This window comes from Pocillopora verrucosa, chromosome 5 (genome assembly GCF_036669915.1).
Source record: "Pocillopora verrucosa isolate sample1 chromosome 5, ASM3666991v2, whole genome shotgun sequence".
Lineage (NCBI taxonomy): Eukaryota > Metazoa > Cnidaria > Anthozoa > Scleractinia > Pocilloporidae > Pocillopora > Pocillopora verrucosa.
This window is the reverse complement of record NC_089316.1, coordinates 3,072,741-3,090,422: the sequence shown is the minus strand read 5'-3', so window position 1 is coordinate 3,090,422 and position 17,682 is coordinate 3,072,741. Positions and strand designations below refer to the sequence as shown.

The 17,682-nt window shown below is 37.1% G+C and overlaps 2 protein-coding genes across 2 annotated transcripts; both read right to left on the bottom strand.

Annotated features, from left to right (window-relative positions):
• Window positions 1-166: 166 nt before the first annotated feature.
• Window positions 167-10,219, bottom strand: LOC131780187 (uncharacterized). The gene is made up of 11 exons (XM_066167366.1): window positions 9,992-10,219; window positions 8,361-8,459; window positions 7,666-7,781; window positions 6,956-7,063; window positions 6,040-6,213; window positions 5,368-5,432; window positions 4,096-4,286; window positions 2,703-2,804; window positions 1,513-1,628; window positions 863-973; window positions 167-418 (listed from the first exon to the last, which is right to left on the bottom strand). The coding sequence occupies exons 1-11, from the start codon at window positions 10,122-10,124 to the stop codon at window positions 245-247; spliced, it is 1,389 nt and encodes a 462-aa protein (XP_066023463.1). The 5' UTR covers window positions 10,125-10,219; the 3' UTR covers window positions 167-244.
• Window positions 10,220-13,938: 3,719 nt separating this feature from the next.
• On the bottom strand, window positions 13,939-17,477 carry LOC131780195 (hematopoietic prostaglandin D synthase-like). The gene is made up of 5 exons (XM_059096805.2): window positions 17,287-17,477; window positions 16,706-16,822; window positions 15,463-15,578; window positions 14,770-14,880; window positions 13,939-14,385 (listed from the first exon to the last, which is right to left on the bottom strand). Exons 1-5 carry the CDS (start codon window positions 17,426-17,428, stop codon window positions 14,206-14,208), a joined length of 666 nt encoding a protein of 221 aa, XP_058952788.2. The 5' UTR covers window positions 17,429-17,477; the 3' UTR covers window positions 13,939-14,205.
• Window positions 17,478-17,682: the final 205 nt, after the last annotated feature.

Genomic DNA, 17,682 nt, shown 5'->3' with positions numbered 1-17,682 from the left:
TAGATGAATTAAAGGAGATAGTTTCTATTTTAATGAAAATATTACCAAGTCATCCGGTCTTCTTCTTTTACCTCTTATAACTGGAGGCCCCCTCCTCCCCACACCCTTTTCCCCCAGAGATCAAACGCCAGTTAAAGTTTAAATCAAACAGTTCTCGCACAGAAAATAAATTTTCAGTTTAGTTTATTTTTCTTTCCATCACTTCACAGCTGGTAACCAACAACTGGTCGGAATCACAAAACATTTAATGCTCTGTTTTTGGGCGTGTCTCGACCCATTTCTTTATTTCTGGCACATCCAGTACACGTTTGTGATGCGCAGCCAATAACGGGAACTTTTCGAGTGCTTTCGGGGCAGTGGGTTCGCCTTTTTCCAAAAAGTTCATCAGGTCAAAGAAAATGATGTCAGCATATGTAAGCTGTGAATAGATATCATAAAATAAATCTGTATTAGCCTGGGATGTAATTTTTGAGAAGAAAAAGAGAGGAAGAAGAGGAAGAAAAAAAAGTATAATGATAAAAATAATGATGCTAATAATTATTATGGTGATGGTGATGATAATGATGATGATAATAATAGGACTTTTGAGAAAATTATACATTTAGCAAATGCACTTATCTATTTGCCATAATCGACGTAATGATGCATTTTTAAATAGTACAATGGCAAGAGGCTTTAACGTCCTTTATTCCACAAACAACAATGTGAATAAAATCAAGTAAACCTAAATAGAAGATAGGATTAAAAAATTGGGACAAAGGGTCATGCATGCCTTAAATGCATGGTCTTGTATAGGAAAGAAATCTTGTGTATGTTAACATAAACTTTAAGATCATATTTGTTTTCATCCACAAACTGTTACCTTGTCACCAACAAAGAATCCCTTGCCTTCGTTGTTGGCTTTTAAAATATTTTCATATTTTGGCAGTCGGTTAGCGAGAGTTTCTTCCAAGAATTCTTTCATTAGCTCCGTCTACAAAATAATTTTGACCAAACAAGGATAAAAAAATCCAAGTGAAGGAATTGGCCTAAATTAAGTTAGTGACACTGAATTGGTGGTCAAGAGAAATGGAGAGAGAGTTGGCTGAGTAGGCAAATGGGGATAAGTTAAAACAAGAGCAAGGGAAGGGAGAGAGAAAGGTAGGAGGGAGAGGGAGTGAGGCATAAGAAGGAAAAGGAGAAGAGGAGAGGAGGGTGTGAGGGACTGAGATGGAGAAAAGGTGGAAGGAAGGGATACATTGGAATCTGATAACACCATCTAAAGAAGCATGGGAGAGGTAGGGTGATCAAGAAGTTAGTTGACTAGACTAAAAGGGAAAGGAAAGAGCTGATAACAAGACAATGGGGGCAAGCTGTGAAGGGAGCAAAAACAGGTGGGACAGATCTGAAGGTAGTGGCAAACAGAAGAGATCTGAAGGTAAGAAGTGAACAAGGTATTGAGATCTGTAATGAAAAGTGATAAAGATTATAAAGAAGAGGAAACAAAAAAACAAAATTGTGTTTATTCGGTACCTTTTTAGCTTCCTCCTTTTCTATTAAAACCTTTATCAAAGCCTGGAAAAAATCTTCAACACCACCCACAATCATATCAGCAATTGCCTCATCAAAACTGTCTGTTGGGCTCAAACCTATATGTAATAAAGCAACAGAGGTTATGTCCATGGGCATAAATGATATGTTTTGGCCATGACTCAGGGTCATTTCAGCCTGACCTGCTTGGCATGAGTGAAAATGACTCTTAAAAATAGCTCAACACATATTTATGCCCAATTAATACTACCATTATTACTTTTGAGGACATTGAGAAAAAAACAACTGGAAAAAATGACAAAAATACACCAGTCTGACCAATCACCTGAGTATGTAAGCATTTTTGCCAGTCAAAATCTCCTTGCTAAACTGAATAGATTTATTCCCAATAGTTTATTTATTCCATCAAAACAGAACATATACAATATCTCTAATATTACTTACAAAAATAAGAATGGTATGATTAAAAAAAAGACATCACAAAGGAAGCAACACACTACACCTGACACTAAAGTAGAAAGATTATAACAGAACTACATTTTATGACAGGCAACCCCCTACCCCTCTCTCCCACCCCCTGGAAATCCATCAATTTTCCTTGTATGTTTGTTGGTACTTATAGTGAGGCATCTTGCACAGTGGTGTTAGTTTAATCATGCTCCTGCCAGGAATTGCACCCATCAGGTAATTTTCAATCCCTGATCATGTGTACCAAATAAAACACCACCATGTCACCCACAAGGCTAGGAGAAAATTTTGAATAATCATAGAAGCTCTTTCAGCAGTTTCTTTTATTAGGTAATGTTTGAGAATCAAGCATTCCGCTACCACAATCACAGACAAATTGCTTAGAAGTCAGTCATAGGGTGCCTCTCTGCCCAAGCTTTTATTCCTGAATCTCCAGCACTTTCTCATACAGCACCACCAGCCTTGGATATTTCCTGAGACAAACCATTGTTCCAAGGTTCTCCATCATTCATGAAGCCAATGAAGAGGTTGAAGGAGGTACCGTTGTTTTTGGTTACAAGGTGAGATTAAGTTAATAAATTGTTCACTAGTCAAGCGCACAAAAATTGAAATTTTTCCTGTGGCATACTGATAGTAATAGATAGTAACATTACTGTTGCTGCTTCATAAAGAAAAAAATATTCATTTCATTAGTGATTACTCACCTCCTATTCTGCAAACATACTTCATGATTGCTTGAGACTGTCCAAGCACTTTTCCATCTGGGGTCACAAGAAATGGTACCTGACCAAGAGGGGGTCTGCCAGCTGACATAAAGAAATAGAAAAATAAATAGAAAGATAGATGATAAATCAATACATAAGTTAATTAACAGATAAATGGATTATAGACAGTTACTCTGAGAGAGATACATTAAGGTAGATAAATAGATAAATACACATGGATTTGAATAAATTTATTGTTAAGTAGAGACAAGAAGAAATAACCAGTAAAGGGATGTCTTATCAGAGGAATGAGCGCATAAGCAATGAATTAACCATAAGTAAACATGTTGATCACATTATGTTTGCTTACATGTAGACAAAAATATAATAGACATATGAATAAATATGACATGCATTTAATTCCTTTTGTTAACATATCCCAAAGGAGTCTTCGATACAAGTAAAAACATTTGCCTGATAACCAGATAAAATCTAGTAGGTATAAATTATTATAAAATGTCAAAAACAGACAGCTTGCAATACCGCCAACTTTTCACACGCTTTTGGTTGGAACTTTAGGTGCAGCGTCAGTTCATAACTATTAAAGCATTATCTTTAAAATTCGTTTTCAATCATGTTAATTTATTTTTGGATGAAATCATGTAAATATTCGAGTAGCGGCTCTGACTTTTGTTGACGAAAATATCTACTATGGCATAGTCACGCAATCCTGCTGCATGATTTAAATTTATTCAGAAACCTAGCCAAACTTGAGGGTTTTCTCTTTCTTGGAATGAAATTGAAAAATAGAGAGAAAGATCACAGAAGCCCATCTTTCTGACTGCTTCACTTCCTGAAAAACCCAAATCATCTCTACAGCCTTTAGTTCTGACGTTCAGTTCTGGAAACTAATAACTTGCATCGTCATCGTTACGAATTAATTAGAGAATTAAGACAGGTCAGGTGGAAGGACAGAATGTTAGATTGTAGTCATCCTCCCGACCTTTTTCGCGAAAATTTACTACCTAAGTACTTTTTTTGGGGGGGGGGGGGCTCCAATTTCTTATCATTGCATACGTTCCCATGCACTGCATGATAATTCGTACTTAACTGAAATTGAGTTTTATTCGACAAAGAACACACGGTAAATTGAAAGAATCGATTTTTGTGATGATAATGAGGATAGCATGCGGTTTTAGTCGCAATCTTTTTCTTTTCCCTTTTTTTTTAAGAAACAATGTGTTTTAGCAATGAGAGACGATTTTTCATTCAATATGCAAGTCCTGAACCTTTATATGCAAACCAACTTTCTCGGTTAAAGGTTAGTTATTTCAGGATAACGTTTTGAACACAAGCGCTATGTTGTGATCTGCATTCAAGATTTTCTACTCACATTCTTTCTCCTTGACCCATTCTTCTCGGGTAAATCGGATGTCTTCGTATTCCATATTCGCAGCAACGAAAGACAGTCGAACGATCTCAGCCCGAGCTCGGGTATCAAAGTAGTAAAGTTTGTAGCCTGACATTGTTTCTTGTAGATGATTCTTCGGAGCGCTAGCGCAGCGTTTATATGTTGCCGATGGACGTCACGCATCATCATTTACTTATTGATGCTAAATTGATTTCCCGAATTATTTTCGTTAATGAAGTCAGCATTAGTTATGCAGTAGTTTCGAAGCTTTCAAGGCGATTTTTCTCGGCTGCTTTCGAAATATTGTAAGCTTAACATGGTCTTTTTCCTTTATTGTGTTTTTCAGATGACAAGAAATCGACAACCTACGCCATTAATTTCTATCCGGTGGAAGGTAAATTTGAGTACAGCAGCTGCCTCGCTACCAAAATTAGCAGCATTTGTGTTTTGGCAAGATGTAATATACGGATAAATTAGTGTGGGGAGCACGAAGCAAACGAAACAATCGCTATTTTTGTCCACGCGTGTAAACCTCAAGTGTTGTTTTGTAAGTTAATAGTACACCCTGAATGTTGGATTGCTGTGTCACTGTGAGAAGAGACGAGATTCGAAAGTCATTTTTTACTGAATGGCCTCTATGGCTTTGGACTTTTGCAAACAGAAGACAGCTTGTTTTTCATTAAGGCTAAAAGTCTCAACAATTGCAGGTTACTCTCCCAAAGAAACCAACATTTGCCAAAATACAGCATGATAGTTGCCTTTAAGACATCATGAACAGGTGTTAAATAAGTACCGCTAATGAAAGCATTTGATTAGTATTGTTCGACAAGTTTCTGTTAACTCTGGGTCTAATGTATATTTTTCCTTTAAAGGATTCCAATCGAATATTTTTTGTACAAATCTCTTCAAATCTGGATCGACATTTAGCAGAGTCAGCATTTCGTAATATCGATATCGATATCCTCGTTGGAAACTTTTCATTATTGGGTCTATTGAATATTTCTCCTTTAAAGGATTCCAATCGAATATTTTTTGGACAAATCTATTCTTAAATTTGGATCGACATTTAGCAGGGTCAGCATTATATATATGTAATATCGATATCAATATCTTTGTTGGAAACTTTTCAATTGGTTCCTTTCGACAAATTTATGCCAATGGTTATATATTTGGCAAAGTAAAGGGATACCAGCTCCAACAGGCAATTCAACCATCAATTGTATCTCTCGAAAAAACATTTCAACGAATCCTTACCATGACGAATCTCCATTTATTCTGGATTTGACTCGTCTCTCCCATGGTGACTTTGGAAATCTTGCCTTAAATCAAATAAAGTTTGGGTTGAGGTAAGAGGGCAGTCATGCCATTGATCCTTCAAGCTTATTTAACCCTTTACACTCTTACATCAGTCATGCAAACTCTTCATACTGTGCTCTATACATTTTTAAGGTACTGATATGGAGAATTTGTTTAACAATCAAGAGCGTGATCATTTCCTCTATTCTTGTGACCTTTATGTGTAATTTATAGAAAATATTGAAAGGAGAAATTAGATGTTAGTCACTCTTAGGGGTGAAAGGGTTAACCAAGCTATTTACCCGTTCATTCCCAAGATCGCAAAGCGTTTAACTTTAGTTCTTAACCCAAACTGCGCAGATATCTGTTCACGAAAATCGCTAATATCACCTTTTATTAAGCATTAGGAAATATCGAATTTTGCATGGCCCTTTTAAAAAGGGGTTATATGTTACACGTTTACCATGAATAAAGAAATCGTTGGCACAATCCATTAATTGAGTCCGGATCCAAACAAGAAAGACGTTTCTAGTTTCATTTATTGGCACAAACAAACTTTACAGTGTTTAAGCACTTGTTTAAATTCGTTTGAGCTTTAGTAACTCAGATGTTTACAAACCATCCCTTTCACATGGCTGATTCAGGTCGTGTTTTGAGATACCCGTTGATATTTGGGATCGCCATAACACGCTCATAATGAGACATCAAAAGAGGAAAATCTTTGATCAATGCTGGAACCTCCATCTTTCCTTGTGCAAAGAGGGCATTTACCATGTTAAAGAAGATGATGTCTGCATAGGTTAGCTATACATATACAAAAAAAAAAGGCACAATTAAAATTGTTTATTAGCTTATATTGTGCAAGTATCAATGTCAAATTTCTAGTTGTGCAATGAAATGAATAAACCTAAATCTAACTATTAAACCTAAACAATAATAAAAAAATGACTAAAATTGGCTAAGAAATATAGAAACAATATAGCTATATAAATATATATATATATATATATATCCGTCAATTTGAAAAAATAAATGAAATATATGAACCTTTTATTTTCTCAAAAAGTGTCTCTCTTTGACGAGAAAACTAAAGATGCATGTTATTCCTGCATATTTTCAAATTGCGACGTTTTTGAATTTATATATATCAGTATTTATGTACATATATATAGGTTATATATATATATATATATATATATATATATATATTATATTAAATAAAAGCTTTTTCGAGTAAAGAGGTCTGATTAGATCACTTGAACCTATTCAAGGATTCAATATTTCTGATGGAACACGTAAGATCACTACATATTTTAGGAGCGGCTGTGTGAAAGGAAAGATCAGTGAGCGTAGCGCGTGATTTACCCCTGCAAAGAACACAAAAAGGGAAACGTAAAAAGGAACGTAACAAAAATAGAGGAATACATTCGTGCTTAAACAAATCTTATAACTATAATTGAATGAATTAATTAACCACCAAAAGAAGGGCTGAGTCGATGAATGATTAAGTGACAGACAGACTGACTTAAAAAGTGTGACGTCGTACCTTGTCACCAACAAAGAATCCTTTCCCATCATTATTGCCTTTAAGAAGTTTCTCAAAGCGAGCGAGAATTCCAGGGGTAGCAGCTTTCACTTCCTCTTGCAACTTAGCCTGAATCAAGGAATGAACGCGGAATAAACTGAGTGGCATACATGACGTTCCTGTGATTATTTCTCAAGTTAAAAATGAAGTACCAGCATAAAGATTCATTTTTTTCAACTGAGTTGCAACTCTAGAATCTGGAGAGTCCTTGAAACGCAAGAGACAGCCTGAACTCGACACTGCCTACATTGCAACATTGCGGTAGCGATTTCGACTGCATGAGTAGGTTATTGGGGCGACCTTCAAATATGTGTTGAAAGTAATACACCACTGAATTGGTTTTGCTTTACTTCGCTCTTCGATTGGTCTAGAAAACTTCCGCTACCCTGTCAACCGATCAGACGCAAGTTGGAGGCAAATCGCGCGTTGCTTTTTGCGTTTTCCCGCGTTTTGGGCCCCTAGCGTGTTTTAGCTCTGAGCTCTCATTGGCTTTTGGTGATTTTCTTCGCTGTGGTTGGTCGTGGAGATTACCTTAGTTTTTGTCGTACGAGATAGTCGTAAGACCGCACTGAAATTCCTCCTAATAATCTCTTGTACACTGCGCAGCGACGAACTGGAATATTAACTGGAAAAGACGGATAACTTTATAAATACGATTAGAGACTGTTTACCTTTCTAGTTGGGTCTTTTTCAAAGAAAGCTGAAGCGTGTTTTTCGGTTAAATCAGCAACGCCATCCACAATCATGTCTGCTTTAGCCTTTTCCAAATTGGTGGAGGGAGTAAGACCTAGGAGAATTAGTGAAAGCAAAACTTATGAAGGAAAGAACGTACGAAAGAGACAAAAGTATGATAATGGAAAAATGAAAGAGTAGCCGAAGAGAAAGTAAGATGGAAGAGAGGAAAGAACTAAGGAAGTGAGAGACAAATGGAGTAGGGATGGAAGGGAGGGAGGATGGGAGGGAGGAGGGAGGAAGGGATGGAGGAAGGGAGGGAGGGAGGGAGAGAGAGAGCGTAAGAGGATGGAGGGGAAAGAGTAGAAAGATAGGAAGGAAGGGAAAACGAGAGGGTGAATCAAAAGAAGGAAAAAAGGGAGAGATAGAGGTAGGGGAGGATTGGGAGATGTGGCTGAAGGGAGGTTGGAAAAGAGGGAGAATGGGATGGAGAGAGGATGGGAGAAGATTAAAGGAAGGGGGAATAAAATGGAGTGACAGAGGGAAGGTGAAATGATTTATAACTGAAGGAAGGATGAAAAAGGAATTAAATACATAGATGCTCTTTGAAAATGCACACTTGGATGCAGTTTTAATGACGAGTACTTTATTCCTTTCCTGTTTTGAGAACTTCTTCCAAAAAAAAGAAACCTACCAAATTCATTGCCTAAAAATCTTGCTATAGAAAACGATTGAGATAGCATCACTCCATCAACTTCAAGCACTGGAAGCTGACCAAACGGAAACTCTGAAGCTGCAAGAAATAAAAATATACAAAATAATTACCGTGCATGTTTTTTTTTTCTATTAGAAAAATATATATATATATATAGGAAGTCTGCAAGTCGATTTTCGCGTGGAACAGTGCTCAATACGTTGAAGCAGAGCAGAATAGATATTATGAGGGGAAAAAAGGACGCAACTACATTTCCCGACAAGCCTGTTTCGTGAATCGCTTCACTCTTCAGGGGTTCGATATATGTCATGGCGTACTTTATGTAGTTGATACTTGTGATTTTAGTGTAAAAATTATAAGGAATTTGAGCAGCTAGGTTCACGCTTTGCGATGCGTCAATGTTGCTGATAGCGATCACTTAAAAAAAAATATTTTTTCCCCTCATAATATATATATATGCGCAGTTCGTAATATTTATGGAACTATCTTGACTTAGAGAGGAAAATTAGAGAGAAGGAGCGTTCCGAGCTTTGAGAAGATGTTAAGACTATAGGGATATTGTATTAGTGGACAGTAAACGGTGTTTTTTGGTTTTTGCCCTTAAGGTACTTCTGTTTGGAATCCTTAACTAGAGAAACATTTTCTTTATTAATGAACCTCAAAAATACTGTCATTTGACTTCATTACCCTTTGCTAATGGTCTACTTTTTTTTCAATACGAATGAATTGATCGTCAGATAATTTGGTTATCAACTGAACTGACAATGTGAATTGCTCGTCGTAAAGTCTGCAGTCAAAGAGACTACCAAGCTGACGTTCCGAGTGCGATCCCTTCTCCCTTAGGTACGCGAGAAGTAATGAAAAAGTTTTGAAGGGTAGAAAATTTCCTCGCGAGAGCGTCCCTTTTTATTTCTAGTTCCGAATTATTACATATTTAAATGACCCCCAGTGTGTTTACTTTCTGCAGCGCACCAACGACCTTTGTTTCATGACAGCTACCATCAATACCCTATATTTGTTATGCAACACCTCACATATGCAAATTATGGCTGAACGAGAAACACGGCTTAGCTTATTTAATTAAATTCAAACCATGTTCATAGGCTCTCAAACCACAACTAGCCTAGCGTAAAATTCGACATATGTCATGGCGTACTTTATGCAGTTGATACTTGTGATTTTAGTGTAAAAATTATAAGGAATTTGAGCAGCTAGGTTCACGCTTTGCGATGCGTCAATGTTGCTGATAGCGATCACTTCAAAAAAAAAATTGTTTTCACCCGTTCGGAAAACGCGTTCTGAATATTTGGAAACACGGCATCGTTCACGCATTTTCTGAATTTTTCCGACAGGAAAATCCAAAGTTGTCTCTTTGTTTTCGAGTCGGCGAATTGGAGTATTCGTTCCATAAGAATCGAACTCCTTCTTATAACAAATTAGATTTGGAACGTCGCAAGCGCGTTGCAAAATCAGCCGCTTATCCCAACGAAAATGAGGTACAAATAATTCAGACTATGAACTGAGCTGAAGTCCAGAAAATGAGTTATCCTGCAACATGTCGCAAAATTTATTTTACGGTGCAAACACACTTATGAACCACCCCTACTCACAAGCTTTCAAGGCTCCCCACTCTTCGAATGTCACACGCTTATCCTCAAACTCCTTTCCAGCCGCTTTGAAAACCAATCGTGCTGGTTCTCCTCTTCCTCTGATGTCAAAATAGGTGAGTTTATAGCTCGGCATCTTGGTGCGTGATGTAGACAGTTTTAACTCAAATTTGCAAATGAGTAAAAATGACAGTTACTGCAACTGATCGAGCAGGTGTGGCGCGCATGTACTTCAAGAGATTGAAGTCACACAACTGAACATTTGCATGACAATAATTAAAAGAATAAGATTTGTGCTCTTTGCGCACCGCTGGTCATTATGTTTTGGAGGTTACTAACACGCATGATTACCTCTCCTTTTTGTGACTGATTTACAGCAGCAAATCAATTTAAAGGAGTAATGTAAAGGTTCAAATCAAGCAAGGCGAAATCTAAACATTTGTTATTGTTTCTTGCGTCAACCAGCGTGACAGTGTGAGGCATGTCTATGGAAAGACCTTTCTCGAATCACTTTGGTTGGTAATTTTCAAAAATTGATTACAAATTACAAATCTTAACATCTATAGACGGAGGTAAAGGTCAGATAAACCCTCGCAGAGACCTTTTTTCCTAAAAGGCCCAGTAAATTGATTCGTTTATTCTCGTAAATAAACATAAAGAATTTCCCTTGCTACAAGATTGTCATGATGAAGAATACACAAAGTAACGCAAAGGTCTGCTCATATCAGTGTTTCAGGTCGCGCCTCCAACCACTTTTTGACATTTCGGGTCTCCATGGTGCGTTTATTGTGAGACTCCGGCGGATGATATGCTTTTATTTCCTCTGGAACTTTGATCTTTCCCTGTACGAAAAGGTGATTCAGCATGTTGAAGACGGTAATGTCTGCGTACGTGAGCTGAAAATATACAGATGATACAAGTTGATGACAAATATAAATCAAGAAAATTTATCATCTATAGACGGAGGTAAAGGTCAGATAAACCCTCGCAGAGACCTTTTTTCCTAAAAGGCCTAGTAAATTGATTCGTTTACTCTCGTAAATAAACATAAAGAATTTCCCTTGCTACAAGATTGTCATGATGAAGAATACACAAAGTAACGCAAAGATCTGCTCATATCAGTGTTTCAGGTCGCGCCTCCAACCACTTTTTGACATTTCGGATCTCCATGGTGCGTTTATGGTGAGACTCCGGATGATATGTTTTTATTTCCTCTGGAACTTTGATCTTTCCCTGTACGAAAAGGTGACTCAGCATGTTGAAGACGGCAATGTCTGCGTACGTGAGCTGAAAATATACAGATGAGACAAGTTGATGACAAATATAAATCAAGAAAATTTACGAACAAAGAAATAAACAATGAAAGAAATGAACCAACAGGGAATAAATGGATTTTGAGTGAATTAATGAATGAACAAATGAACGCGCGAGCGAGTGAGTGCGTGAGTGCGTGAGCGAGTGGGTGCGTGAGTGGGTGTGCGAGAGAGTTAGTGAGTGACTAAGCGAGTGGGCAAGTGAGAGAGTGAGTGAATGAGTGAGTGATTGAGTGACTGATAAAGACTATGAGTGAGCGTGTGAGTGCGTGAGCAGGTGGGTGCGTGAGCGGGTGGGTGCGTGAGTGGGTGGGTGCGTGAGTGGGTGAGCGAGAGAGTTAGTGAGTGAATGAGCGAGTGACTGGGAGTCTGGGAGAGCGAATGAATGACTAAGTGGGTGGATGATATATTTTAATGAACTTTAGAGGAATCATTTCTACTTTCAGCCAAAGCAGACATGATTTTTCACGATTCAAAAGTGAAAACGATGATGATAATGAGTAGTCCAACGGGCTGGAGTAAAACAGAAAAAAAAAATAAAGGAGGAAGGATGAAAGGGAAAGAATGGGCGGGAGTGAAAGAGGGGAAGAGGAAGGTTAAAACTCGCTTCTTATCAGGAGAGACACCTTTACCAAATATGATAATGATTATTTGCTTTTGGCTGTGCATTAGCCTTGAAATAAAAAAGAGTAGTAAACTTTCCTGGAGTATTTAATCAGACAGACTCTCTCATTATTTTCTCTTGAAACTTACCTCAGACATTGGCCACACATCTTGCAATAGATAAAGGGCTGGGAAAGACTGTTCTCTATCAAATTCAAGCACTGGCAGTCGACCAAAAGATAATTTCCCGGCTTTAAGGAACGCAACGAAAATTACCCTTAAAAGGGAACAGCTATCAAAACATATGGTACATTTGGGCATTAATTAGTCTCCCTCGCACCCGTATTAGGGGAAGGAGCGTTGCGTGACGAGTCTAAGAACCGCAGCGAAGGAGACTGGGCATTAATAGGAGCTTTTAGTAATAAAACTGTAAGCAGCATATTACAGCAACCATACTGTCATGTTGCTCCACACTGAAATCTATCTTAAAAAAGGCCTGCGCTTTGTAAAGATACGAAAGAGGTTTTAAGTAGCCAATAAAAAAGTTGTTTAGGATGTTTTCAATCGAAACGGGCTCTCGTTAGTATTATTACCGTACTTACTTCTCATTCCCATTTTCTTAATTTCCCGGCCTTCGCCGTTTTGACCACCTTAGATCGTAAAAGACACTCAGTCAAAAAGCTCTCTATTCATAACTTAATAATTATAAAGATCAACAGAATCAAAATTGGCAACCAAGTCCTCTATAACTAATAAGTACAGTTGACGGTAAAAACAATTCATTACCTTTGTTATTTATTTTTTTTATCTGAATTTTTCAGCTGTTAGTTCGTTACTTTGGAAACAATACAATTTTTTTCGCATTGTTTTTCTATTATTTCAGCAATTTTGTTTGTGCTTATTTCGTTTCCTTTGTTAGTTTGCCAGATTTTTTATTCGATTTGTCACTTTTTTTGCGTTTTGAGGGAGGGCTGGCTGCCCGCTTTTGTCGGAAGCTACATGATATAGATGTACAAAAAGAGTCACATTTGTGAAGCTAACAATCTTTATGCAAATTCGGGCTTAAACAGCTGAAGCAGACCGTAAATTTATTTACGAAATTTTAAAAGCATTATTTTTTAGCCCCTGAACCTGGTATCGCAGAAGTGAAAATTCGAGATATTTCATAACGCACCTAATACCAGCCTTTTTCCTGGTAAAAAAATTGCGCAGTTTGAGTTGACAAGGTTTAAAGTTTTGCGACATGATTTAAAAAGCTGTAAGCGAAATCTTTAATTAACGATAGAACACCGTAGATACAAAAAAGGGAATGAAGGCGTTGAGAGGTTCAAAGATTAATAATCCCTTAAACGAGTAAGCTGAAATTCAAATCATGACCTCGTCTAAAGAAACAAATGACCCTTCATCTTAACGCAAATTTTGAAATGCAAACAAATGATTGAATCGGTCTGTCAAACTCAAAAGCTTTCAGTGCTCCCCAGCTTTCAAAAGACACCCGGTTATCTTCAAACTCTACCCAACTGCTCTTAAAATCATTTGCGTTGCCTCTGCTCTCCCTCGGATGCCGAACTAAGTGAGTTTATACCGTGGCATAACTATTTCTTTTTTATTTGAGCGAGCGGATAAGAATTGTAAATAACGATGACAGAACAGGCGCAAATAAAAAGCTCGTTTTGCACGCATACACACTATACTTATGCAACTCTAAATTTGTATGATACTATTGAATGGAGGGAAACTTTGCGTCGCAAGCACGCTGCTTAACGTTTTCAAATAGTTTTGAAAGATGTGATGATTGCTCATAACCCGTAGCAGATCTAGGGGAGGGGTCCGGGGGACTCTTTATACTCCTGGGTGAAGAGAGGCAAGAATACAGTTGGCACAATAACCCAGCCGGGTCTCGAACCCAGACCTCTGGGCCCAAGGTCCAGCGCACTGACCGCTTTTCCCGCCACGTGTTCACATTTGCTTCAAATTAAAGGTGATTCTGTAGTCATGAAAATAATAATATACTTACAAAAAGCAGTCTTTCTTATATCTACTGGTATGTATTTTATTGAAATTCGGAAAACTTCTAGTATAATAACATAAATTTCTCTTGAGATTGCCTAGTAAACATACTATTCAAGCCATTTGCATAGTTATTCTTGAAAGTTCCCTGTTCATGATTAGCTACTCTTTCTTCTTGCTGTCAATATACTTTCTATATTTGCATCCTTTTTAAAGGATGATCTGTAAAAATCATGTTGAGAAGTTACATGTTCTCTTCTTCTAAGCTAGTAAGCTTATAAAGACCTCCCTTCACAACACAGTGTCTGGCCTGGTTTCAAGCCTTTTCTTCACAGCTGGGATATCTCGTACACGCTCATAGAGGCCTCGTAACAAGGGAAAATTCTCTAATTCAGCTGGGTATCCTTTAATCTTGTCCTTAGCAACCCAGCTGTTCAAAAAGTTAAAAAATGATATGTCTGCATAGGTTAGCTGAAGGATAAAAAAAACAGAATCACATTTAGAAAACTGCAAATTAAAAAACTGAATATTTCAACATCATTCTTAAACCACTGTGTGACAGAAAGAAAATTCAGTATAGAAGAAGACACCCAAACAGAATTTTTAGGGAATACTACTCTGCGTTGTTTCAATAAAAGACTTAAACACATTCATTAAAAACTCTTTTTTGGAACACTTTTATTTAAGGAACAGCCTGCTCAAAAAACACAACCTTTTCAAAAATTTGTTCCTTTTACCTTCACATCTGTTACCCTTCAATAACAAACAGCAATTATGAAAATATCACTTAAGAGAGACTACTGGCAGCTCTATTCCAATGCAACTATAAGAGAAGTTAACTAAACCTTCAAGTACCTTTTTCCCAACAAAAAATCCTTGCCCTCTTTCATTTGCTTCAAGTAACTTTTGAAAACTCTTCAGAGCAGATGGTAGGTGAGACTCTAGAAAGTCCTTTGAGAGTTTTTCCTGCATGATGGTATTAAAAGTTATGTAGTAAAAATAAATTGATGTTTTTTTAAGGCCTGCCGGTAATTCTCTTGTTTCCACTATTTATTTGCCACGGCTTAGTTGGCACACTTTCTAGCTGTGACAAAACGCTACATGTAGTGGCACAGGTATTTCATGAAGTAATAGCCAAAAATTCTCCATATCTTAATAAAAAATTTAGGTAATTCAAATTTAACAAGTGAATTCTTTATATTTGCCACTGGAATCTCTAGTCTCCATTGCTTAGTTAATGAAACTCCTTTTCAGGGCTTATTTTAGTGTAAAGAGAGAGGAATGAGATTTTCGAAAACAATCTGACAGTGGGAGCAGGGGAACATGATCCAATATCAAACATTGCCAGCTTTCAGATTTCTAGAATTTTACTCCTCTATATGATGGTTGAGTCTGGACAATTTTCTGTTAAGAAGGCATGGGAATGGAGTTTTTACATTAGCATTTACTGCTATTTTGTTTCATGAAAAAAGAAGAAAGTACAAGGTTTCTAGCTTTCCTATCTATTGACAAGGGTCATCAGCCCTTTCAAATGTGTCATGAACTAACCTTGAGTGATGGATCCCTTTCAAAGTGTACATCTCTCTTCTTAGCCCTGATATCCATCACTGCATCCACAATTGCGTCGGCCTTTGCTTTGTCCAAGTTACTATCTGGTGCAAGTCCTGTAATGGTTAATTTATCCAGGGGTTTCAAAAAAAGCTGGTGACCACCGGAGTCTACTGGCTATTTCATAACATGTTGCAGTTACTCTCACTAGTCAAAATAATTACCTTTTGGCCCTTAGTGAAATTCTCACAGACACTTACTTCTGCAGAGTCTAACCCCTACTTCATGATATATTGGAGGCCTTATTTACCAGGTAAAGTTATTGTTACCAGCACAATGCTCTTTTTGCTAACATTATTATCCTTTTTCTCCTTTGTATGATTATCACTGATTAACATCCTAAAATTCTCCTCAAATCAATTATTGCATCCTAACATTGGTATGCAAATTCTCCATGCTGTTCTTTCTAGATTTCCTAAGGTGCTGACAAGGAGAATTTGTTTAACAATCAAGAGCTTCTTTAGTTGGTGATCATTTCCTCTATTCTCATGACTTTACTGTTTGATTCAAGGGTGATATTGTAGAGAGAAATAAGATGCTAATCACTCTTAGGGACCAAAGAGTTAATACTGTGCAAATGATAGTCTGTGCTTCTGCTTGTTTAAACTGGGCAAAAGTTCTGTTCTTAATAAAATGTCTTGTTTTGGGGGAGTTTTCCTTATTCAAATGTGTCTGAAATGTGGGACAAGGAGACTTAGGCTTATTGCATGAGGTATGTAGACTGTGAATTGTGGCAGTGCAGACTGTTACTCATTTTTAAATGCAATAATTCTATAAATAAAATCTCACATTAAGATATTGGAGAGATCTCCGAAAATCATTATTTGAGTTGTCAAGCACAAGTATGGAAACTGAAATTTTGAATTGCAGTTTTGTGGTTTGACTTACAGTCCAGATCACCCTTGCTTTATGTAATGACATAGTGACATTTAATAATAATAATAAAGAACTTTATATAAGTGTCAGAGTAATTTAGCTATATATTAGGTAATTGTGGACACTAAAAGAACATTCCAAATACAAAATTAAAACAGGGATACTACAAGTGTTAAAATATATTCTAAAATTTGTAATCATTTTGAAAACAAGGAAGCTCTATGATAAAAATCTGAAAAAAATCTACACTATTTATTAATTTAATATTGGCTAATTAAAAGAAATTTGCTGTACATTTGTAACTCACCAAACTCATTTGCAAGATATCGTAAGATGGCCACAGACTGGCTAAGAACAATTGGTTCTGATTTGGCATCCTCCTTTATTTCCAGTATTGGCACCTGATTAAAGGGGCACTTCCCAGCTAAATGAACAAGCAGCCAGACAAATGAACAACATTATTCTTGAAAGTCATTGCAAGAAAATATTCAAACTAGGATAAATAACTCTGTATAGAAAAAAAACGCGGTAATCATTCGGAATATTTAGATCAGTAAGACGATTGACGGTCTGTATCATTTTATTGATGGGACTAGGCACACTAAATCATTTATGGATGAAAACTCTGTAACTCGGCCCCGACGCCAAATTATATGCGTGACCTTGCCGTGTTTTGATTCGATACAATTTGCTTAGAAACATCATTTATTAACATCATTTGCTGTTAACACACTCGTATATTATGAACTGAATTACGTCTAACTTGTAAATTTTACTTGACGATCGATGTATTCGCAGTCTTACACTAATGCACAACAATCGTGCTCTGCTCATATACAGCGCCTGAATTATCATTTCTGTTTCATTTTCATTCACACGTCTACTTACTCGCTTTGAAGGCAGGCCAGTCCTTTTCAATATCGACACAGAAGTCCTCGAATTCGACTCCAGCGATGAGAAAAGCTAGCCGAATGAATTCTCCGCGGCCTCGTGCGCGAAAATAGTAGAGTTTGTAAGATTTCTGAGACATGATAATTATTTCGTGACTTTCAATACTCGTGCAGTTAATGAGACCACTAGTTGAGTCACGTGTCAAGAACTGGGATAAGGGTTGACAAAAGATGCGCATGGGGCAGGAGCGGGGAGGGCTTATTAATATAATTATTCTCTGCATGTAGGAGTTTAAAGAAATTGGCTGATTTCCGATGAGGTTTTTAGTAGCGTTTTAAAAATTTCTATTTTTTTTTTTTTTCATTTTTCCTCTTTGTCTGTTAAAGAATGTTC

What these genes read in the sequence shown, in the direction of transcription:
- LOC131780187 (XM_066167366.1), bottom strand. Translation starts at nt 10,124, where the DNA reads ATGCCGAGCTATAAACTCACCTATTTTGACATCAGAGGAAGAGGAGAA. An exon ending in AAAAAGACCCAACTAGAAAG is followed by an intron (nt 7,064 to 7,665) that starts GTAAACAGTCTC and finishes TCCTTGATTCAG; the next exon opens with GCTAAGTTGCAAGAGGAAGT. An exon ending in GTATGTTTGCAGAATAGGAG is followed by an intron (nt 1,629 to 2,702) that starts GTGAGTAATCAC and finishes TATTACATATAG; the next exon opens with GTTTGAGCCCAACAGACAGT.
- LOC131780195 (XM_059096805.2), bottom strand. Translation starts at nt 17,428, where the DNA reads ATGTCTCAGAAATCTTACAAACTCTACTATTTTCGCGCACGAGGCCGC. An exon ending in CTGGCCTGCCTTCAAAGCGA is followed by an intron (nt 16,823 to 17,286) that starts GTAAGTAGACGT and finishes TTGTTCATTTAG; the next exon opens with CTGGGAAGTGCCCCTTTAAT. An exon ending in GATTTTTTGTTGGGAAAAAG is followed by an intron (nt 14,386 to 14,769) that starts GTACTTGAAGGT and finishes TTTATCCTTCAG; the next exon opens with CTAACCTATGCAGACATATC.